The sequence below is a fragment of the Artemia sp. Qi Xiang Cuo genome, chromosome 9 (genome assembly GCF_049724085.1).
Source record: "Artemia sp. Qi Xiang Cuo chromosome 9, ASM4972408v1, whole genome shotgun sequence".
Lineage (NCBI taxonomy): Eukaryota > Metazoa > Arthropoda > Branchiopoda > Anostraca > Artemiidae > Artemia > Artemia sp. Qi Xiang Cuo.
In genome coordinates this window covers 52,343,869-52,362,761 of record NC_142802.1, presented here as the reverse complement: position 1 = coordinate 52,362,761, position 18,893 = coordinate 52,343,869, and the positions used below count along the sequence as shown (strand labels likewise).

Below are 18,893 nucleotides of genomic sequence, written 5' to 3'. Positions count from 1 at the left end.
CTTGGTGTTCATTTTCCGGATAGATGGAAATTCGTTGACGATCTAACTGTCATAGAGACATGTTCCAAAAATTCAAAAAGCAACCCAATGGACATCTTGGAATCGATATGAGCCGAAGCTCTTACTGATGATATGAAAGTCAACCCTTTAAAGTCAACTGTTCTTACTATTAATTTCCTTAAAACTCCTCCTTCTTTCTCCTTCCAATCCCCCCTGAAATGTCTGTTACCACAATGAAATTATTGGGCGTTACCATCTCAAGCGACTTAAAATGGGATTGTCATATTAATGACATTTTAAAACGTGCAAATGCCGCATTTTCCCTCCTTAAACGTCTTAACAAATTTAAATGCCCTAGATCGCACTGTTTGACGATTTTCCTCTCATTTATACTCCCAACCCTTAAGTACACCTGTCCTGTTTGGCATTCTGGGATATCTATTGAATTGTCGGACAGAATAGAAGCAGTCCAAAATAAGTGCCTAAGAATTATCTTCAATGAGAGTAAAGTACCTTATATTTCCCTTCTTAGGAGAGCTAATCTTGTCACCCTGAAGGAAAGGAGAGCAAAAATTACCTTGCGGTTTGGTAACAATGCCCTTCATAACCCTCGAACAACTCCACTTTTCCCTGGTCAATATTCACCCCTTCGACCCCGCCTCCCGCGTTCTGTGTTAACAAAAATACCCCTTCTTGCCCCAATAAGAGTTTGCACTGAAAGATATAGAAGAACTTTTATCCCTTACATAGTTTCAACCAGTGACTCTCTGCTGCCTCCCCCCCCCCCCCTCACTCACTCTTTATCTCATAGTTATTAAATTTAATGCCCATTTCGCAAATTTGGAGGTTTTATATTTATGTTTGTTAGTCACCAACTAACTTAATTTTACGTTTTAATTTTACTTTATCCCCTTGTTAATTTTACGAGTTTTCGTTTTTTTTATGGTATTTTTGCTGACTTGACATTGACCTTCTAATTTTATGAGTTTTTTTGTTTTTAACATTTTTACGTATTTGACATTGACCCTTTTATAATTTCCTGTTGTTTTTTGATTGTTTGTTTTTGTTGTTCTTTTTTCGCTTTATTTGACGAAGTGCGAATTCGGCCCTTTTGGGCTTGTGATAGCTGTTTTTCAGCAATAAATCTTATCTTATCTGAAGAAACTCGGGCAGAGTGTAAAGGGTACAGCTACATTAGTAGAGCAACTACAGATTCTCTTGTGACGAGGTGTCAACCTTCTTTGGGTTTGTGCAGCTCCAATGATTGCAAGCTTTTCCAAAACGAAAATATTCCAGAATACCCAAAAAGAACCAACTGCAACAAATCTGGACAAGGAGACGAAGTATTTGACCAAAAACTATGTAGCAGTTTTATTAGAAATGAGAAAGTAATTGTGCATGTTTGCCAAAATATAAAAAGATTTGGCGATAAAAAGGTACTCTTAATTGAAGCAAAGAAAAGATACACCACTGTCAAAATGAGAAAGTCGCTAATTCATTGAAGTTCAACTAAACATTTCAGTCAGTTTTTCAAGGCAGTCTCTCAAATATTCTCCTTTTTTTATCTTGGTTGTTTTCTAGTATTTTAGTAGGCTTATCTGTTATCAATAATATACAATTGTCTTCCTCGAAATTTTAAGCAGTTGTTATTAAGAGAATGATCGATTGCTCAACAGTAAATAAGACTTACTTTTTCTTAAAGCGTCTCTCCCAAAGAATAACAAAATATCTACCCATTTACTGGGATCGTATATGCATATATATCGATGGGAGTGTAACTGAATCACCGCGTAACTGAACCCCCGTGCAACTGAACCCTCGTGTAACTGAACCACCGGGCAACTGAACCCCATTTGACTAAACCCTCGTGTAACTAAACCCCCGTGCAACTCAACCCTCATATAACTGAACCCCTGTACAACTGACCCACCGTAAAACTGAACCCCCGTGCAACTGAACCCCCGTGCAACTCAACCACCTTACTTAAATTGGGTACAACACAATAGGGTTATCAGCCATAGTTATTTAACTATGGTATAGTTATTTAACTATGGTATAGTTATTTAACCTTTAAACTGTTTTAAATAAAATGGCCGTCCCAAAATTTAGATTGGATGTATTTGGGTGAAAAATAGGGTGGGGTGGAAGCCCTCCGATTACTTTTAACTCTGAAAAAGTGCACTGGAAATTTTGATTTCCAATCGAATGAGCCCCCCTCCAAAAGTTCATACAAAATTTTTTCTACAAAAACCTTATGTGTTAGCAATGAGCAACTAGCTTAACTTACAGCCCTTGTCCCAGATGCTGCTGGTGGGGTTGTTAACCCCAAAGGCATGGTTATTTGATCTTCAGACTATTTTGAACAAAATGTTTATTTTTATTTTGATCGGATGTATTTGGGGGGGGGATGTCGGTTAAGAGAGAAAGGCTGATTGTCCTATGATTACCTTTGATTCTTCGAAATTGAACTTTCAATTTCGAATCGAATGAGCCTCCTTCAAAGTTTTTACGACCATCTCTTCTATAAAAACCTAAAATTTTAACAATTGGCAACTTGCAATAACATACAGATTGCTGATACAGGTGTATCAGCGATTTTTTTTTTGGAACAGCTTAGCGTAACAAGATGAAAGTTCTGGGGCATATACCTGCTACTACTCCTATTAATGCTGCTGCTACTACTACTAATTCAACACTATTATTACTGCTACTGCTCCTACTACGACCTCTGCTACTATTAAACTAGCACTATTAAGGCTACGCTAATCAAGTTGAAAATTTGACAGAAAGGGGTATTTGAGGTGGAACTTGAATTAAATCAAAATACGCTATGTGCATGCAGATTTTCAAAATGGCATATCTCAAAAAGGGATTTGTGTATTAAGTTCAGTTGCACGGTGGTTCAGTTGTACGGTGGTTCAGTTGCACGGTGGTTCAGTTGCTTGGGGTTCCGTTACACAGTGGTTCAGTTACAATGGAACCATATATATCTTCCCGTTTTTAGAAATAGTTCATAGTTGTTATAGTAAACGATACAAACATGTCCATTCCAAGTAGTTAGAATAAATAAGAAAACTAATAAAACAGAAATGACAACAATAAATTTTGGAAGTCCGCAAAGAACATCATCGGAAGATTTGATAGCAATAGAACATTCAGTATAATTTTGTACTTCCTTTTTTTCTTTTTTTACGCTTAACGTGTAATTCTGGTGAATTGTACTTAAAGTGCCATTCCCTTTTCTGGTCTTTTAACAAAATATAAAAAGAACCAACAAAATTATAACACATTCCATTAGATTCATCACATTTGGATGAACGGTTTAAGCCACTTTGCAGATCTTGTTTCGAAATTGGGAAGGGTTATTGTTTCATGTTCTCAAAAATTCGCAAGAGTAGCTGCAGTATAAAGCTCTAGATATCATTTTTTTGGATCTTGATTCCTTGAAGGAAAAGAAAACTTTCCTTGTAGGGTGTTCCAAAAGAAACAGTGCACTGAACATTACAGAATGTATTACATTACAGAAAGTATTACAGAATGTTACCAACAAACTTCAGAGGAGCCCACGAAAGTCTGAGGCGTTTGTCTCAAGAAACTAGGATATCTCTAACATCAACTCACCGAGCAGTGCATCAACTTAAATTCTTTCCATATAAAGTGCATGTTGTTCATGAACTGAAGCCTCAGGATTCAGAAAAACGCGTACTCTTCTGTCGGTGGTTCGAAAATTTTATTCTACAGAAAGGTGAAAACATTTTAAACCATACATTCTTCAGTGATGAAGCATGGTTCCATTTGTCCGGGTACATGAACAGTCAGAACTCTAGAGTGTGGTCTACAATAAATCCTCATGCTCTGTTTCAGAAGCCACTCCACGATCTAAAAAGTTGGTGTTTGGTGTGCTTTGTCAAGGCGGCGTATAATTGGACCTATCTTTTTTGAAAACACCATCACATCTGATTGTTACATTCATAACATCCTGGAGCCATTTTTTGATCAACTGACGGAGCAAGAAAAGCAACAAGGCTGGTTCCAGTGCACATACGGCTCGTGTCAGTATGGCTGCAGTTGGTGATGTCTTTGGGGATCGTGTGATCTCTCGTGGTTGGTGGCCACCTCGATCACCGGATTTAACACCTCCTGACTTTTATTTGTGGGGCAAATTGAAAGGCTCAGTGTATGCAGACAATCCTCGAACTACGGATGAACTGAAGCAGAAAATAACAAGTGTTATTCAAAACATCAAACCTGATGAACTTGAATGTGTGTTTCAAAACATGCAGCGTCGCGCTCGTTTATGTCTGCAGTTGAATGGCTCACACTTTCAACAGTTATTGCAGATCATATCTTACTGCACGAGTCAATCCTCGTACTTTAGTTGATAAGGTATTATATTTGCGAATATTTGCAATATATAGTATGTTTCTGTGAGTTTTGTCTTTTTGGGTTATTAGCATATTCCTACTGCACTGTTTCTTTTGGAACACCCTGTACAAAAACCATTTTTATAAAAGTAGTGAAAACAATAGAAAGCGAAATATAATTTTCTTCACTGTGATGTAAAATTCATGCATTGCAACAGAGCGCTAATGAAACTTTTTTTTTCTTGATTATAATAAATGTATACAATCGAGCAGGATCCTACGCTGGATAGATGGCAACAAATATTAGTCCAAGACTTCTTTTATTTAATTTTCCATAATGTAATCTTAGCTACAAGAAGAGGAGAAGCATTACAAAACAAGACAGGTCAATAAATCAAGAGACAAATCAGAATAATCTCTGGAAACAAAATACCATGGAAGTTCCGGCCAATTACTGCGTACTACGATACAATTTTTTTCTAACTTTTTTCACCGCGTAAAAAAAAGAAGCAAATAAAATTTCACTAAAAGAGCGACTATACATGGTCAAAACTTTACTCTTTCTCCTCAAGAGAAAAGTGAAAACTTACAAATAGCCTTGCTTAAAGTATGACAGTGCTAACACAACTAACAGATACATTCCACACCTTCAGTGTGTCTTGACAAGGAGGAGGATACTTCACAATTGGCCAACGTTTAATTGCCCCAATAAGAGCCGCCATAGGGCTTACTTGACGGAGCCCCCTTTCCTTGACCGCCAGCCGAACCTCTTTGACTATTTAAGTTGTCCTGAAAAAAACGAACCAATTTAAATGCACAACAAGTTTTAAATGCATAAAGCTTTGAAAATTTTAATTAGAAATAATGAAGTTTAAAATAACTTAGAAGACTTTCCTAGCTGATGTAAAATAAGATTCACTACGAAGCTAAAATTGAACTATGACACAGTATCTAGCCTATGTAACTTAAAAATTGATTTCAAATTCCACCAAAGTGTATCAAGGAGTATCTGAGCCTTTTCAGCTTAAATGGATTTAACAAGTTAAAACATAACCAGCTGAAACCTGACACTTGTATCAATTGCTGATGTAGTGAGACAACAGTTAAAAACATATATGAGCTTATAATGATGACATTTTGTCAAGAACATCCACTGAGAGACAAATTAATTTAATAGACAGAACGAAATAAGAGACAGATAAAATTACTAGCATTTTCTCAGTTACATTACTACCATCGTCTCAGTTAAATTATAACAACGAAAAACAACTATTAGTTTTTTTCTATTATTGCGTTCCTGAAATACAACTACAACAGGATGCATCAGACACGTATGCATGTTTTTTTTCGTGGGAGGGGGGGGGCATAACAAAAAATGATATTTTGAATAATAAGTTGCCAGACATTCGTAAAACATTGGACCCCCCCCCCCCACACACACACACACGTACGTGCCTTTAATACTTGCTTTATCCTTAAATAAGCTAAGGATTTAAACATTATTTGGAACATCCTAACGGTAAAAAAAAAATACCAAAGTGCACCGTGTACCGTGGTACAAAGTGCATTACCAAAGTATCATAGCATTTTATGAAATCTTGTTGGATAAAATATAGTCTTCATCAAACTAAGGTAATGGATAACAGCATATTCTGAGGATGACAAAAATAGCTACATAGCGGAAACTTACATATTCTGTCTTGCTGCACAACAATCTCACAAAAGTCATGAGATCATCTGTGATTATTGCAGTTTACCAAGAAACTACGATGCTCTTCATCATGTCTCCTTCGAAAAATTACATGCAAGTGCTGACTTTGTACTATCAAAATACCCAAATGCAGGAATTTTCCTGATGGGTGACGCAAACGATATAAGACTTGATTCTACATGTAACGCTTTTAATTTAAAACAGGTCATTAATTTCCCTATTACAAAAGGCAATACCACTCTTGATTTAATTTGCACTAATCTTTCGAAGTTCTACAAACCCGTCACCACTCTGCCCCCTCTAGGGGGTAGTTACCATTTTAGCCTTCTCCTATCTCTGCTGGCTACAGTTAAACAGTCGTTTTCTATAACTGAAACCACATATGGACCTCTCACTGACTCAGGACTTTTCAATTTAGGCTCCTGGATTACTACTGAAAATTGGTCCACTGTGTATCAAACAAATGACGTAGACAACATGGCTTTGTCCCTCCAAAATTTATTGAGGGGCAATTATGAATCGCAGTTCCACGAGAAAAAATTTAAAACGTGTTCTACAGATAAGCCTTATGTTACTGAGTCTTTTAAAAAACTTATAAGGAAAAAAATCAGTTTTTTCAAAGCAGGTCGTATTACTGAGGCTAATAGTCTAAGGAAGTTCCTAAATAAAAAATTAAGAAAAGTAGCTTCTAATTATTATAATAGTAAAGTCAAAGATCTATATTCTAACATGCCCAAACAATCATACAGAAAAATTAAAGAAATATGCGGAAAAGGTAACTCCGAAGTTGATTTTCATCTCACTGAACCCCCTAATAAGACTGCCAACAATTTGAACTTGTATCTTGCTTCCATCGTTCAAAGTCTCCCCCGTTTCACTGGCTCAAGTCCAACTATTCCTCCCAATTCCTTCCCCTTTATTTCTCCCTCTGATGTTATAAATAAAATTCTTAAGCTTAGAAAATCAAGTATTTGTCCCTTGGACATCCCAGTTGACTTAATTAAGCCTTTTCGGACAAAATTGCTGAGCCTTTATCAAATATTTTCAACCACATGACAAAATTTGGTAAATTCCCAAGTTGCTGGAAACAAGGTTTTATAACACCTGTCCCTAAAAAATGGACCAGTCTGACTTTCGCCAACATTCGCCCCATTACACTCACTTCTGTTTTTTTTTCCAAACTTTATGAAGGTTTCCTCTGTGACTGGCTTAAGGATAAAATTTTTCCGCGTATTGACACCCGGCAGTTTGGTAACTTAAAGAAAACTTCCACCACCCATTACCTTGTGCACTTAATGCATACCATCGTAAGTAACCTTGATAAGCCAAATGTCTGGCTGAACCTTTTTTCCAAAAAGCTTTTGACCTGGTTGACCACATCACCCTAATTCGTTCGCTACTGGTTAACTTTAATCTTGATCCTCTGTTAGTAAATATTGTTATATCGTTTCTTTCAAATAGATCTCAAGTTGTTAAATACAAAAATATTTTCTCTGACCCCCTCCCTATATATTGTGGAATTCCTCTAGGAACCTTATTGGGACCACTTTTATTTCTAGTTATGATTAACGATATTGGTAAGGACTTCCCCCAAAGGTGGAAATACGTGGATGACTTGTCTATCCTCGAAGTATGTCACAGGAATATTAAAAGTGACCCCCTTGAAATTCTAACCCACATTTCGGATGAAGCTAAGAACCTAAATATGAAAGTAAATTTCAATAAATCAAATATAAAGACGATAAATTTCTTGAAATCTATTCCCGCCTTCCTTGACCCTATCCCCCCAGATATTTCTGTGTCTTCCTTTAAATTACTCGGGGTTACAATTTCCTCTAATTTAAAGTGGGATATCCACGTGAAAGATATTGTCCGTAGAGCTAATGCGTCCATGTCTCTCCTTAAGCTCTTGAATAAATTTAACATCCCCCCATCCCATTCTTTAAGGATTTATACTTCCTTTGTCCGCCCACATCTTGAATATGCTTGTCCAGTTTGGCATCCTGGCATCTCCCGTGATGAATCAGATAAAATTAAATCTATTCAAAAAAGAGCCCTAAGAATAATTTTTAAAGAAACTTTGCTACCATATTCACTCCTTCTAAAAATGACCAAGCTGGAAACTCTTGAGCACAGGAGAGGAACGTTGTGCCTCCGTTTTGCAAAAAATGCAATAATAAACCCTCGCACGGAAAACATTTTCCCCAAAAGACAATCCCCATCCACACACCGCCTGCCATGTACTGTTTCTGGGCCGGTCCCTATCTTGTCCCACATCCGTTGTTTAACCTCCAAGTAGGAATAAACCTTTGTCCCCTTCATTACTGATCAAATAAACCACTAGTTTTTTGTTGTTTTTTTTGTACTGCTGATAACAAAGCTTGTGTCCGTTTGGTTCTTCCGTTCCCTCCCCTTTTTATATAGTCTCTTTTAAACCTTTTTAACACAATTTTTATCTCAATTTTTTTTTTTTTTTTTTAGTTTGTGCCTTTTTAACTTTCTAACATTTTTTGTTTTTTAGACTAATGAATGGCTTTGCCTTTCTGATATTGTTGTTTTTTTGGCATTGTTTAGCCAGTTTTTTAGTTGTTGTGCTATTTCTATGGTTTTTTTTTATTATATGACCCCGAAATGCGAATTCGGCCCTTCGGGGCTTGGGATAGTCATTTTTTGAAATAAATATCTTATCTTATCCTTGTCAAAACACCAAAATGCCTCAATGATATCTTAGTACAGTCAATTTAAGATTTAACCTCAAACAAATTGAAACAGTTTCGATATTGGTACCGTTCGAACCAACTTTTTTTAACCTTAAAAAATTGTCTACAGCATATAAAAAATCGGTCAAAATCGGACTGGGCGAAATCGACCGTTTATCGTCTTTTCTTATAAAATGAGGACTTTTTAAAATCAACTTAGTTTGCACGTATAGAAAGTCAGCAATAGGTAAATCTGGTACATGGATCACGAATATGCACTTTGTTTTGTTTTGAACGCTCATGTTCAGTTCCCTTCCCTCTCGCCCATAAATCAAGCGTCGATTTAGGTCTGAGAGCAACATTACGCAAAGTTGAATTCATACAGAAGGAAATTAGACTGCTAATGTAGAAGAGAATTCGTGTCCATGTCAATTTACCCCCTCCACCCAAAACGTGACCACCCCAAAGTCTTAGAATTAAATAAAAAACTTCTCACAACTAGCTAAATCATTGATTTTAATTTGAACAAAAATCATAGATAATTTGAAATTGCAAAAGGATTGGAGATTCATCACATTTATTTAATTAATCACATGTCTTCTTCATCTTCGATTTGGACCTGAGCATTAGAGTAACTAGTTCATTTGCAAGCAATGTCGCATTCGATGACAGCTGCACCGGTCACTATCATAGGATCCCTTACAACCACACTTCACGACGGTTGAGAATTTTCTTTGGCGTTGCTGGAAGATCCGTGAGGATAGGGTACAGCATGCCGTTCTGGAGTCTCCATCCCCAATTCTCAGGATCAAGGGCAGGGCTCTGCAGCCCAATCCAATCTTGTACTTGAAGATAGGATCGGAAAACAGCAAAATTTCGCTGCTGCTGAAGTAGGAGGTAGATCTTGGGGATGGAAGAAAGTTGTAGACGTTGCTACTTTCTGCTGAAAGACTCGGTGTGTGCAACTGCCAAGACTGTATGTAGATTTACCATCGTACAATATAGAAAGTGCAGCCTCTTCCGCTGCTTTAACCTCTTCGTTCGAAACATCATTCTAGAAAGCGTTGAAGTATTTTTCCTAAACTGTTCGTTGTCTCTCAGCCGTTTAAGCGCAATCCCTTTGCCAAGTCCATGTAGACGGGAAGTTAAGTCGCAGCCGAAATTTGCGTGAGCAAAAGGAAGCAGTTTGCATGTTGCAGTCCCAATCTTCTCAACAATAGCTTCGATTTCTATGTTGCACCTAAAGTGGTTGCCTTAGGCTCGCTGTGCAGGTAGACCTTGTGGTGCTCAGGAATACAATGATAAAGTAACAATATGAACTTGTTGATATCATGACCGATAACTACAACGTCAACTCTTCGGACACTCATCTGCTGTAAGCACAATAAGCAAGTCAACATCAGCTTTAGCTTGGATGGTTCTAAGACCTTTGCTTCGTCAATAATTAGAAAGTACATTGACGAAACGGGCTTTATTCTTTTTGCACGAAAGAAATTCCTCTTTTTTGGTGGCCAGTCTCATTTCTGGACTATACAGTACTTCCCGTCCAGTGACACGGTTTCGCTTAAGATGAGACATATCTTTTGTTGAAGCAGCGATGTCGTAGCCATCAAAGACAATAATGACGTCTGGATATTTGACCGAAACATAGTTCCAGTATCGTTATCTGATCTCCGAACATGTTTCTTTTTTCGCCCAGGAAATCATGTGAAGCAAAGCGCCCCCGTCTAAGACGTAGGTGCAAGTCAGACTAAGATATTCCCCAGTAGTATCAATTTCTGGAACTCGCTTGATAGCTTTTGCTAGCTCTGGTTTATTTGCCTTTCGGAACGTGCCAGAATCATGAAAAAGCGACGAAAGATAGGAGCAAAGTTCATATTCAAGTTTAGATTCTTCGTCCATAGTCAGTCTTTTGGATGTAGGTAGAAGACGTTGAAACAGCAATGAAGGGTCAAAACGGTGGATTTCTGCCCATTTTTTTTGCTTCGCCATCATAAGGACTGACTGATACTTCCGTTTGAATGAATGCTCGTTCAGAGATTTTCCTACCATTCCGTCAAGAATCTTCTTTCCGACTTCCACTGCTTCGTCGGTGTTCACGTTTCCTACTGCAGCGATGCCAGTACCATTGATCCAAAGCGATTGCAGATCACTCTCGAAAGGAGAGGACTGCTCGACAAAGTCAATAACTATTTGTGTGTATTTGCATTCCCTCTGCTGCCATGAAATACCAGATTCTTTGTGTTGGTTGCTTGTGTGATACATAACATCCGTCAGCTCTTGCATCAGAAGATTAACGTGAGCACAGGCTGGACGTCCCATTACCCACTGAAGTCTCTGTATCTCCGTCATTCCTTTACCTCTAGTCAATCCGGTTGCCGTTTTCAGACAACATGGCAGCCTTTTTCGAAAGACTGGAAAAGTGTTGGGTTTGTATGTTCAAGTTTGTTCATCTGCTGTAGGTAGAGCCTCGCCGAATTCGTGTAGTTGTGGTGATCAGCTGCTGCGAGGTAAGGGAGCATGTCGGAAACAGTTTGAAAATGAAGTTTCCACTGACCTGTACATTCATCTCTGTGACTTCACTCTGATTTAAGAGCCGAAGAGAAGCTTTGACTTTCATGAGACTTTAAGAATGAGGGATATGTTCAAGAGAAACTCGTCCATCCATAATTTTCTCATATAGGTCTCTATTTTCACTAAGCTAAACCATAGTTCTGTATTCACTTGAAGTTCCGCATCTGAATCCTCATCAACAAAGTCCTTTATCAGAATTGAGTAAAGTGCTGCGTCTACAATGGTATGGGCTCACAGTGCTCGAGAAATAGCCTTACCACTTAGAAGATGAGGAACTGTATCGGAAGCGTACATCAATTAAAAGATTTCTTTCAGTCCAGATCCATCCATCAAAGATCCACCGACAAAATACATGAGGGTGTAGAATCCTCCTAGTCTAACCACTACTTTTGTAACGCTACTTCCAGGTCTTTCTGTAGCAATAATCTTCATCGACGTCCACCAAAACGGCTGGTCAAAGGTTACGATAAAGGTCAAAGATTCCAGAAAAAACTGACCTACTACCTAAAGCATTTTTGCAGTTTAACTTATGAAAGGATCAATCAACCAAACTAGGAATTCGTCCTTGGGACATGAAGGTTAGGTGACTCTCTTCCTAATTTTTGTAGAATTTTTCACCAAATGGCGTCTGAGTAATCGAGAGCGTGCAGTTCAGCCTATTTCCGGTTCAACCCCGACATTCTTTATGTAAGAACTGGTTTCACGTGCATTAGAAGCTGATCGCTTTAGAGTATGAATAACATCAATTTTTTCAGATCTTTTCGACAGCTTCACAAAACATTCTTGTCATACCGTACGTATAATTATAAAGTTGCGTTTATCCCCCGTACATCTCAATCATTCTAGTAGAGAAACAGTATTTATTGACAATAAAATGTATCCTTACTTTTAATGGCTCATAGTAAGACATACCCATCACGTCCTTTGATTATTTAGCTATGGTCTGATTTCAGCTTGGTCAAACCTTCCTTGGATCTTGAATGTAACTAAAAAGTTAACTAGAGGCCCAAATCGATCCGTAAGCGTACTGCTTACACCTTCTTTCAAACTCAAATGTCGGCAAAATGGGTCAGCTTGTTATTGCGCATTACCGCATCTATTGAATAATTTTCTCACCAAGAGCGTTGAATGTGTGCAAAACCATTTATTTGATTGGGTGTGCGTTGGGGCCAAATATGCAAGATACTAGGACACGACCTTTTCCTAGGATTTCGGCATAGGAAGTGTCAATTTTCTCTGCGTGGATCCGACTTCGTGCAATATCCAACGGATATTAATGCACGCTTTATCTTGCGCGCGCGCGTGTATATGAGGGGGGGACGACTCAGGGGGATGGCCAAAACACAGAACTGAGTCCATATTCGTGAGCTATGTACAGGATTTTCGAATCATCGATTTTTTAAAAGTGCAAGTCCATTTTTTTAAGTCGTTGTTTTAGAAGATAAGATGAAAAATCGTCAATTTCACCTCTACCTATTTTGGCCGATTCTTCACATATTGTAGAGAAATTTTTCCGGTCCGAATGAAACCAAAATCAAAACTGTTGCCATTTGTTTGAAGTAACTCATAAAATTAATTTAGATTGACTGTACTATCTATGTGAGGGGAAGTTAGTTTCTCGTTAAGATGTAAAAAAAAGATTATAGGGAAATTCGTATTAAGTTTGGTTCTTGCTAACCGCCACAATAAGAAACGAATGATCAGAGACAAATCTGATTAGTTGTATAGAAAATTGTTTAGTTTTAAATGATTCAATCTCTTCTACGATCTATGAACACAAGCTGAAAGAAAGTTTGGAAGTTAATTTGTAAGTATAAACAGAGCGTACCCCATGTAATTGTTGATGAATTAAAGCTGATGCCGATTGGTGTGGCATTGCAGGGACGAACATCTGTGGATAGCCAGCAGCCACAGGATTGCCGAGATGTGCTGCACTTGCACCAGTCATACCAAAAGGAGGGGGTGTACCAGTATGAAATCCTTTATCATATCCACTCTGAAGAAGAAAAGGAATATAATTGATCAGACGCAAAAGAATACAGTTCAGTAGAATAAAATGTTCATAACATGCCTTCTTCGCGAAACCTATTTTAAATGATTTTTTGATGGATTAGTGTTTGTACCTCCTGGATAGATTTTATTTAAACTGTTTCTAAGTTATATAACTTGCCCGTTTTGCATTTGCAAGAACCTAAAAATAAAAACTGGTCCCAACTGTAAAACTTTATATAACCTTGCAATTGTGATGATTTAATTCATTAATTATACAGGCATTAGCTAGATTTTGATAGGAAGTATATTGCTCAGGATGATGGTACTTATTGGACTAAGAGATGCTGTAGATTAAGTTTTAAGAGAACGATAATGTAGTTTACGGAAAGGGAGAGTAAATTTTCTTGGGTAGATTAGCAATGCGAAGTTTGAATAAGAACCATACAGTCCTGAGCTTTATAGATTGTGGACGTGCATTTGATTCAATAGACAAATTCGCTTCAGTGAAGGTTCAATCCTTCTATGCTATACCATATAAGAACGTACAAGTGATTAGAGTTGTGTACGAGAATAACATTGCTTTGGCGGGAGCTTCAAAAGAAGGAGGAGCTTCATAGGAAGCATAAAAGAGTGAAGCTCAGAACAGAATTAGGCGGAGGAGGAGCATACATAGCTGTTTTAGTTCCTGGTGGCTTTGTGCTGCAATGAATTTTTAATGAGTATTATTTTATACACCAAACAGTCTTTTTTTTTCTTTTTTTTTTAATACCCTCATCGTGCCATAAAATATTGGAATTATATTATTTTACAACAAATATTTCATTTTAACTTTAAGTTGCCATATTGTTCGCATTATAAACCGTACTGAAACTCTCAAAAAGAAAAAAGAAGCAAAAAACGCATTCATTGTTTAAACCATCATAAACGGTCGGTAGTTCGCCAACAAAAAGAGCTGGGGGTTAGAAATAGAGTAGAGAAGTTCCGATGAAGTTAGCAGATTTTCCACTAGTTTAAAAAAAAAATACTTTTTCTAACCTAACAAATAGTATATTTAAGAGGCAAAACGAAACTGCCTTAGCTAAAAAAGTTAACATCTCAGCAATGATGTAATATTAGATTGGTCTAGAGAATAGAATTGTCTTTGTATTGTAAATTCTGCGTCTCTTTTAGGTTTTTATAAAAATCATCCTGGAAAGATCAATCTGAAAATTCCTAATTTTTTTCTTATTTTTATATTTCTCGATTTTGATCCAAGTTTCAGAAATCTTGTATCCCTAAACAGCTCTGGCCAAGAAGTAGACATAGAGAAGTTCAGCTTCACTCCCATTCCCAGGTGGTGAAGGGAAGAGGTTCCCCTCGCTTTGTGTCTTTTACACATCTACCAAAAAGAGTTGCAAAATCTCGATCAAACTTCATGGGCATTAAACATAGGTGTCCTGGATGTACCTTTAAGATGGCTGGGCATAATCCAAAATCGGATCGTGGATCGAGGTGTGGGGGGGAATGTTGGGGTTCCACCCCTGTTCCTTTTCTTTTCAGATAAATGGCCTATTTTCTTTTCTGTAATTACAGTTGCCGATAAGATACTTTTCAATCGTAAGTTAAATTCGTCGTCAAGGCAACCATTTTGCAAGAGAAAGTAAATTGCTTGTATTAAAATTCAGTATGAGTCATCGCAAGGGCTTGCTAAAATTCAAGTCATTGATTCTGAAAGTATCTGTCGGGCAAATTCAGTTGAAAGTATGTGAGGGACTTGAGTCATTTGATTGGCCTGCGTCACACTGGGCCACACCCCAAGTGCCAAGATTCTGTTAGTGTAAAATATTATTGAGTTAGTCTGTATTTAGACCCCGTTTGGGGAAGCCTAATCTTTTTGTTATATGTGACCTTTAGAAGATTACAAGTAAGATATTTTCTACAACTGTGTACTAATTTTCCAGGAACCCAGACAGGGTAGGAACAGAGTTACGAGATACCGTCATTATTGTATTGACAGGGGGGTTCGTTACCTCCAAGGAGATAGTTAGAGATTTTTAGTGGTGACCCGGGTCGGGTACACTCTAGGCCTTAACGTGGCCTTGTGACTGCTCGATCACGTTATTATACCCTGGGGGCAGGGTTTTCTGTAAATTGGGTACTAACAAACCCGACATTTACAGAACCAACGTGGTAGACGCGGGCATCCCATTATTATAATTTGGCGCCGCCGGGGGCTTTTCCCTCCAGTAAGTGGTGTAGCACCATTTTTGCACCAATAAGTGGTGACAACCGTACGTTACCTCGCCAACAGGGAACCTAAATTCTTTTCATCAGGACACCTACCAGAATTGACCGTTGGAGCCTGGCCAAACTTGGTCAACACCTACACTTATGGTAACAAGCGCCCACGCTTGACCTAACCTTTGTGAGGAAAGGCAAACATTCTTTTCGTCAGCATCCATAAGAAGAGCCTGCCGAATCTTAAATTCATTTAATAGAGATCAGCCACTAAGATTTTTAATGCGCTTCTAAACGTTGTTTACAGGCACAATCCAGTCCAACCCCGTAAACATTGCTACTTCTGTCGTTCCGCAACGGTTACCTAGGGTTACAATTATTCGGATTCGTTATGTTAGATACGAGATATGTTAGCATATCTTTACCATGTTCTTTTTTTTTAATAATGTCAACAATGAGTTAGACTTGCGCCCTTTGGAAACAAGCTCTTTTAAAAACATGCTAATAGTCTCTATGCGATTGATATGAAATAATTGTGGAAAGATATGCTAAAATGAAACATTTATAAAAATTATGAAACACCTGCACAAAATACAAAAATAAAAGGTGGACTCAACAAAATACCTTTCCAAGTTGATAAGTTGCAGTTTTCCCATGAACTGAAGCACCGACGCCCAGATCAGCGGCCGTTTTAGCCATTGATTGGTTGACATAAGCCGTTTTTGTATAATCACTATTGTCATATCCACCATAACCATAGGGAGCTTGGGAGGCAGACGGACTCTTGTAGGAACTTGCAGTCGCTCCTGTAGTGGCAGCGGATACCTAGTAGATAGAAACAAGCGAATAAGAACAACAGCCAGGATACAGTTAAAAGAAGAGATAAGATAATATTTATTTCAAAAAGTCTATCACAAGTTCTACTAGACTTTGCTTCTTATGTCGAGAAAAAAAAAACCGGAACAACAAAAGAAATCTTAAAAACTGGCTTAAACCGAAAAATGCCATATATAAAACAATTGCCGCTCCCACAGTTAAATCCCTGAAAGTGCTAATAAAATTATACTGACATCCCAATGAAGAAAGTCGATGTACAAAATGCTGGTCCTGAGAAATATGGAAAACCAAACTTCATTTCACAAAGATTGATTGTGATTTGCTCTATTGCCTCACAAATCTGACTTATCTTGCATCTAAAAGGAAACAAAAATCCACATTTTCTAATTATTTCACATTGAATTTAATTACAAATGATGCCTTTGTTATCTCAAAAGCAGAATCAGGTAAAGCTTTTTTTGTGAGTCATTGGAGTCATCATAGAAAACCTCTTGGAAATAACACCAAATATGAAAATTTTCCCCAGCGACTCTTTCCTCGCCAAGGCATTTTGAAAATAAAAACATGAGTAAGGCAATTAATATTAAAAGCCTTTTAAAATATTAAATAATCAAGCTAATTCTCATTAATTCGGTAAAACTAAACTTAGTTACTTAGTCACATATTAATTGGAAGTCGTGGACTTGCTTTTTTTTGTCTTTGTCATCTGCCAGGTGTGTATTTTTTTTTTTTTTCTCAAAAAAATTAAGATCAATTCTTGATGAAGTTGATTCTGTTTAAAACTATGCTACCTTCTATAATTTAAAGCAAGAATTTGTCCTTCTCCGACATTGTACAGAAAGTAATCTTGGTTTTGCTCTTAATGATTCAGAAGATATCTTCAATCATACCAATCGAGAGTTACTAGTTTTAACTCATTTGAACAAAGAATAAGAATAATTGAAAAACATCCAATTGCTTTTATTGTTGGTTACCAAGATAATCTAATGGTAAATGTATCAACGAGTAAAAAAGCTTCACATAATTTGGTAAGGTTAGAAATAAATGAATAACACGAAAAATCAGAATATCAATATCCTAGTTACCTAGAAAGAAAAAAAAAAGTTCCCCAATTCTGATGGGTCTTTTTGCATTCATTTTAGGCTGTTTTTCACCTTTGCCTTGTGAAAAACCAATTTCAATTTTTTTCTCTATCTGATTTTTAGTGTTGGCTAAGGAGATAGAGAATCGAACTCATTATAGAACGCGATAGTTCTTTTGAAATACACCATTATTTAACCACTCTTTGTCACTTAGATGATATTCATTTTTCTAAACTTTATTGAAATACATTTTTTTTTTGTGTTACCGTGCATGTCCGAAATCTGGTTAATGTCGACATTCACCAGTGAAGGTCCGAAATTCTTTTCTCTGCTTGGATTCAATTAGTTTTTCAATCTTATGCTAGCTTTGATGGTAAAAATTAAGGTTAGGTTGGGTTAAATTGGTTTATAAATCTCAGAAATGGGTTAGAAACCCAACCTGTCACTATAAAACTTTGCATGAAACTGAAAAAGTTGACTGGCTTTACTGACAAAATCAAAGGACAAAAAAAGGTATTTAGGACATTCACCGGTGAATGTTGACATTCATAGTAATATTTTTCTTCTTTTTTTGTAGAGCATGCATAATGGACGTAATGAAGTATTTGTCGAAAATCCGTCAAATGACGGGGCGATTATGATGCATGACTGAGTTCTGCGTGAAAATACTTGTCTGATCATATGAATTTCCTTTTTAAAGGTAAATAGTTTTCGTGGACATCTGGAGATCTTTGATTTTATAGTCTATTTTCACAATATAGATATGACAAATAACTTACTGGATAGATAGCAGCAGCTGTGGGTGCTCCATATTGGAATCCACTTGGAAGATTACTGTAGAAATACGCATAAGCTGGTCCAGCAGCTAATTGAGCTGGTCCTGCTGGATTTAGATAGGGAGTACCGCCAGCCTAAACAAAAAAGACATTAACTAATTATCAGTATGACTTTTCTTCCATTTACAAACATTTTATTTTTTTCAAAGAATTTACTGAGTTGACCAAAGACAAAAGATACATAATACAAGTGTCCAACTGGCCTGTGCTGTAATGTTAAAAAGGGCTCGAAAGGAAAAGTTTGTCTTGAAGACGGTGGTGTATGTTGGAAGACGGTTTTTTCATGCTTATTAATCAGTCAATTTATTCAAATGATTAGCTCATGCTTATTAACCAATATTTATTAAATTCTTATAGGGGTAAAACTGATAACTAAGCACCAATTCTCTTGAATTTCTTTTTCAAAATCAAATACTTCTGGATAAGCTTGATCCAATAGGGAACATTTATGAAAATATTTTGGAAGAAATGAAGACAGATAAGTACAAGCACCAAATCTGTCGTTTACCAAAAATATGATCAGTTGGACATCTGTAATATATATCTTTTGTCTGTAGTATTGGCACTGAATCGCCTCTCCA

General features: G+C 37.1%; 1 protein-coding gene across 2 annotated transcripts in view; it reads right to left on the bottom strand.

Annotated features, from left to right (window-relative positions):
- Window positions 1-4,667: 4,667 nt before the first annotated feature.
- The window catches only part of lig (ubiquitin-associated protein-like lingerer), an 80,886-nt gene continuing 66,660 nt past the window's right edge, over window positions 4,668-18,893 (bottom strand). For both annotated transcript variants that reach the window (XM_089094684.1, XM_089094685.1), the window contains exons 14-17: window positions 18,256-18,387; window positions 16,182-16,382; window positions 13,177-13,344; window positions 4,668-5,153 (exon numbers count right to left, since the gene is read on the bottom strand). In XM_089094684.1, coding sequence (XP_088950810.1) covers window positions 5,061-5,153; window positions 13,177-13,344; window positions 16,182-16,382; window positions 18,256-18,387 — 594 coding nt within the window. In that variant the 3' untranslated portion in view covers window positions 4,668-5,060. The remainder of the gene's footprint in view (window positions 5,154-13,176; window positions 13,345-16,181; window positions 16,383-18,255; window positions 18,388-18,893) is intronic.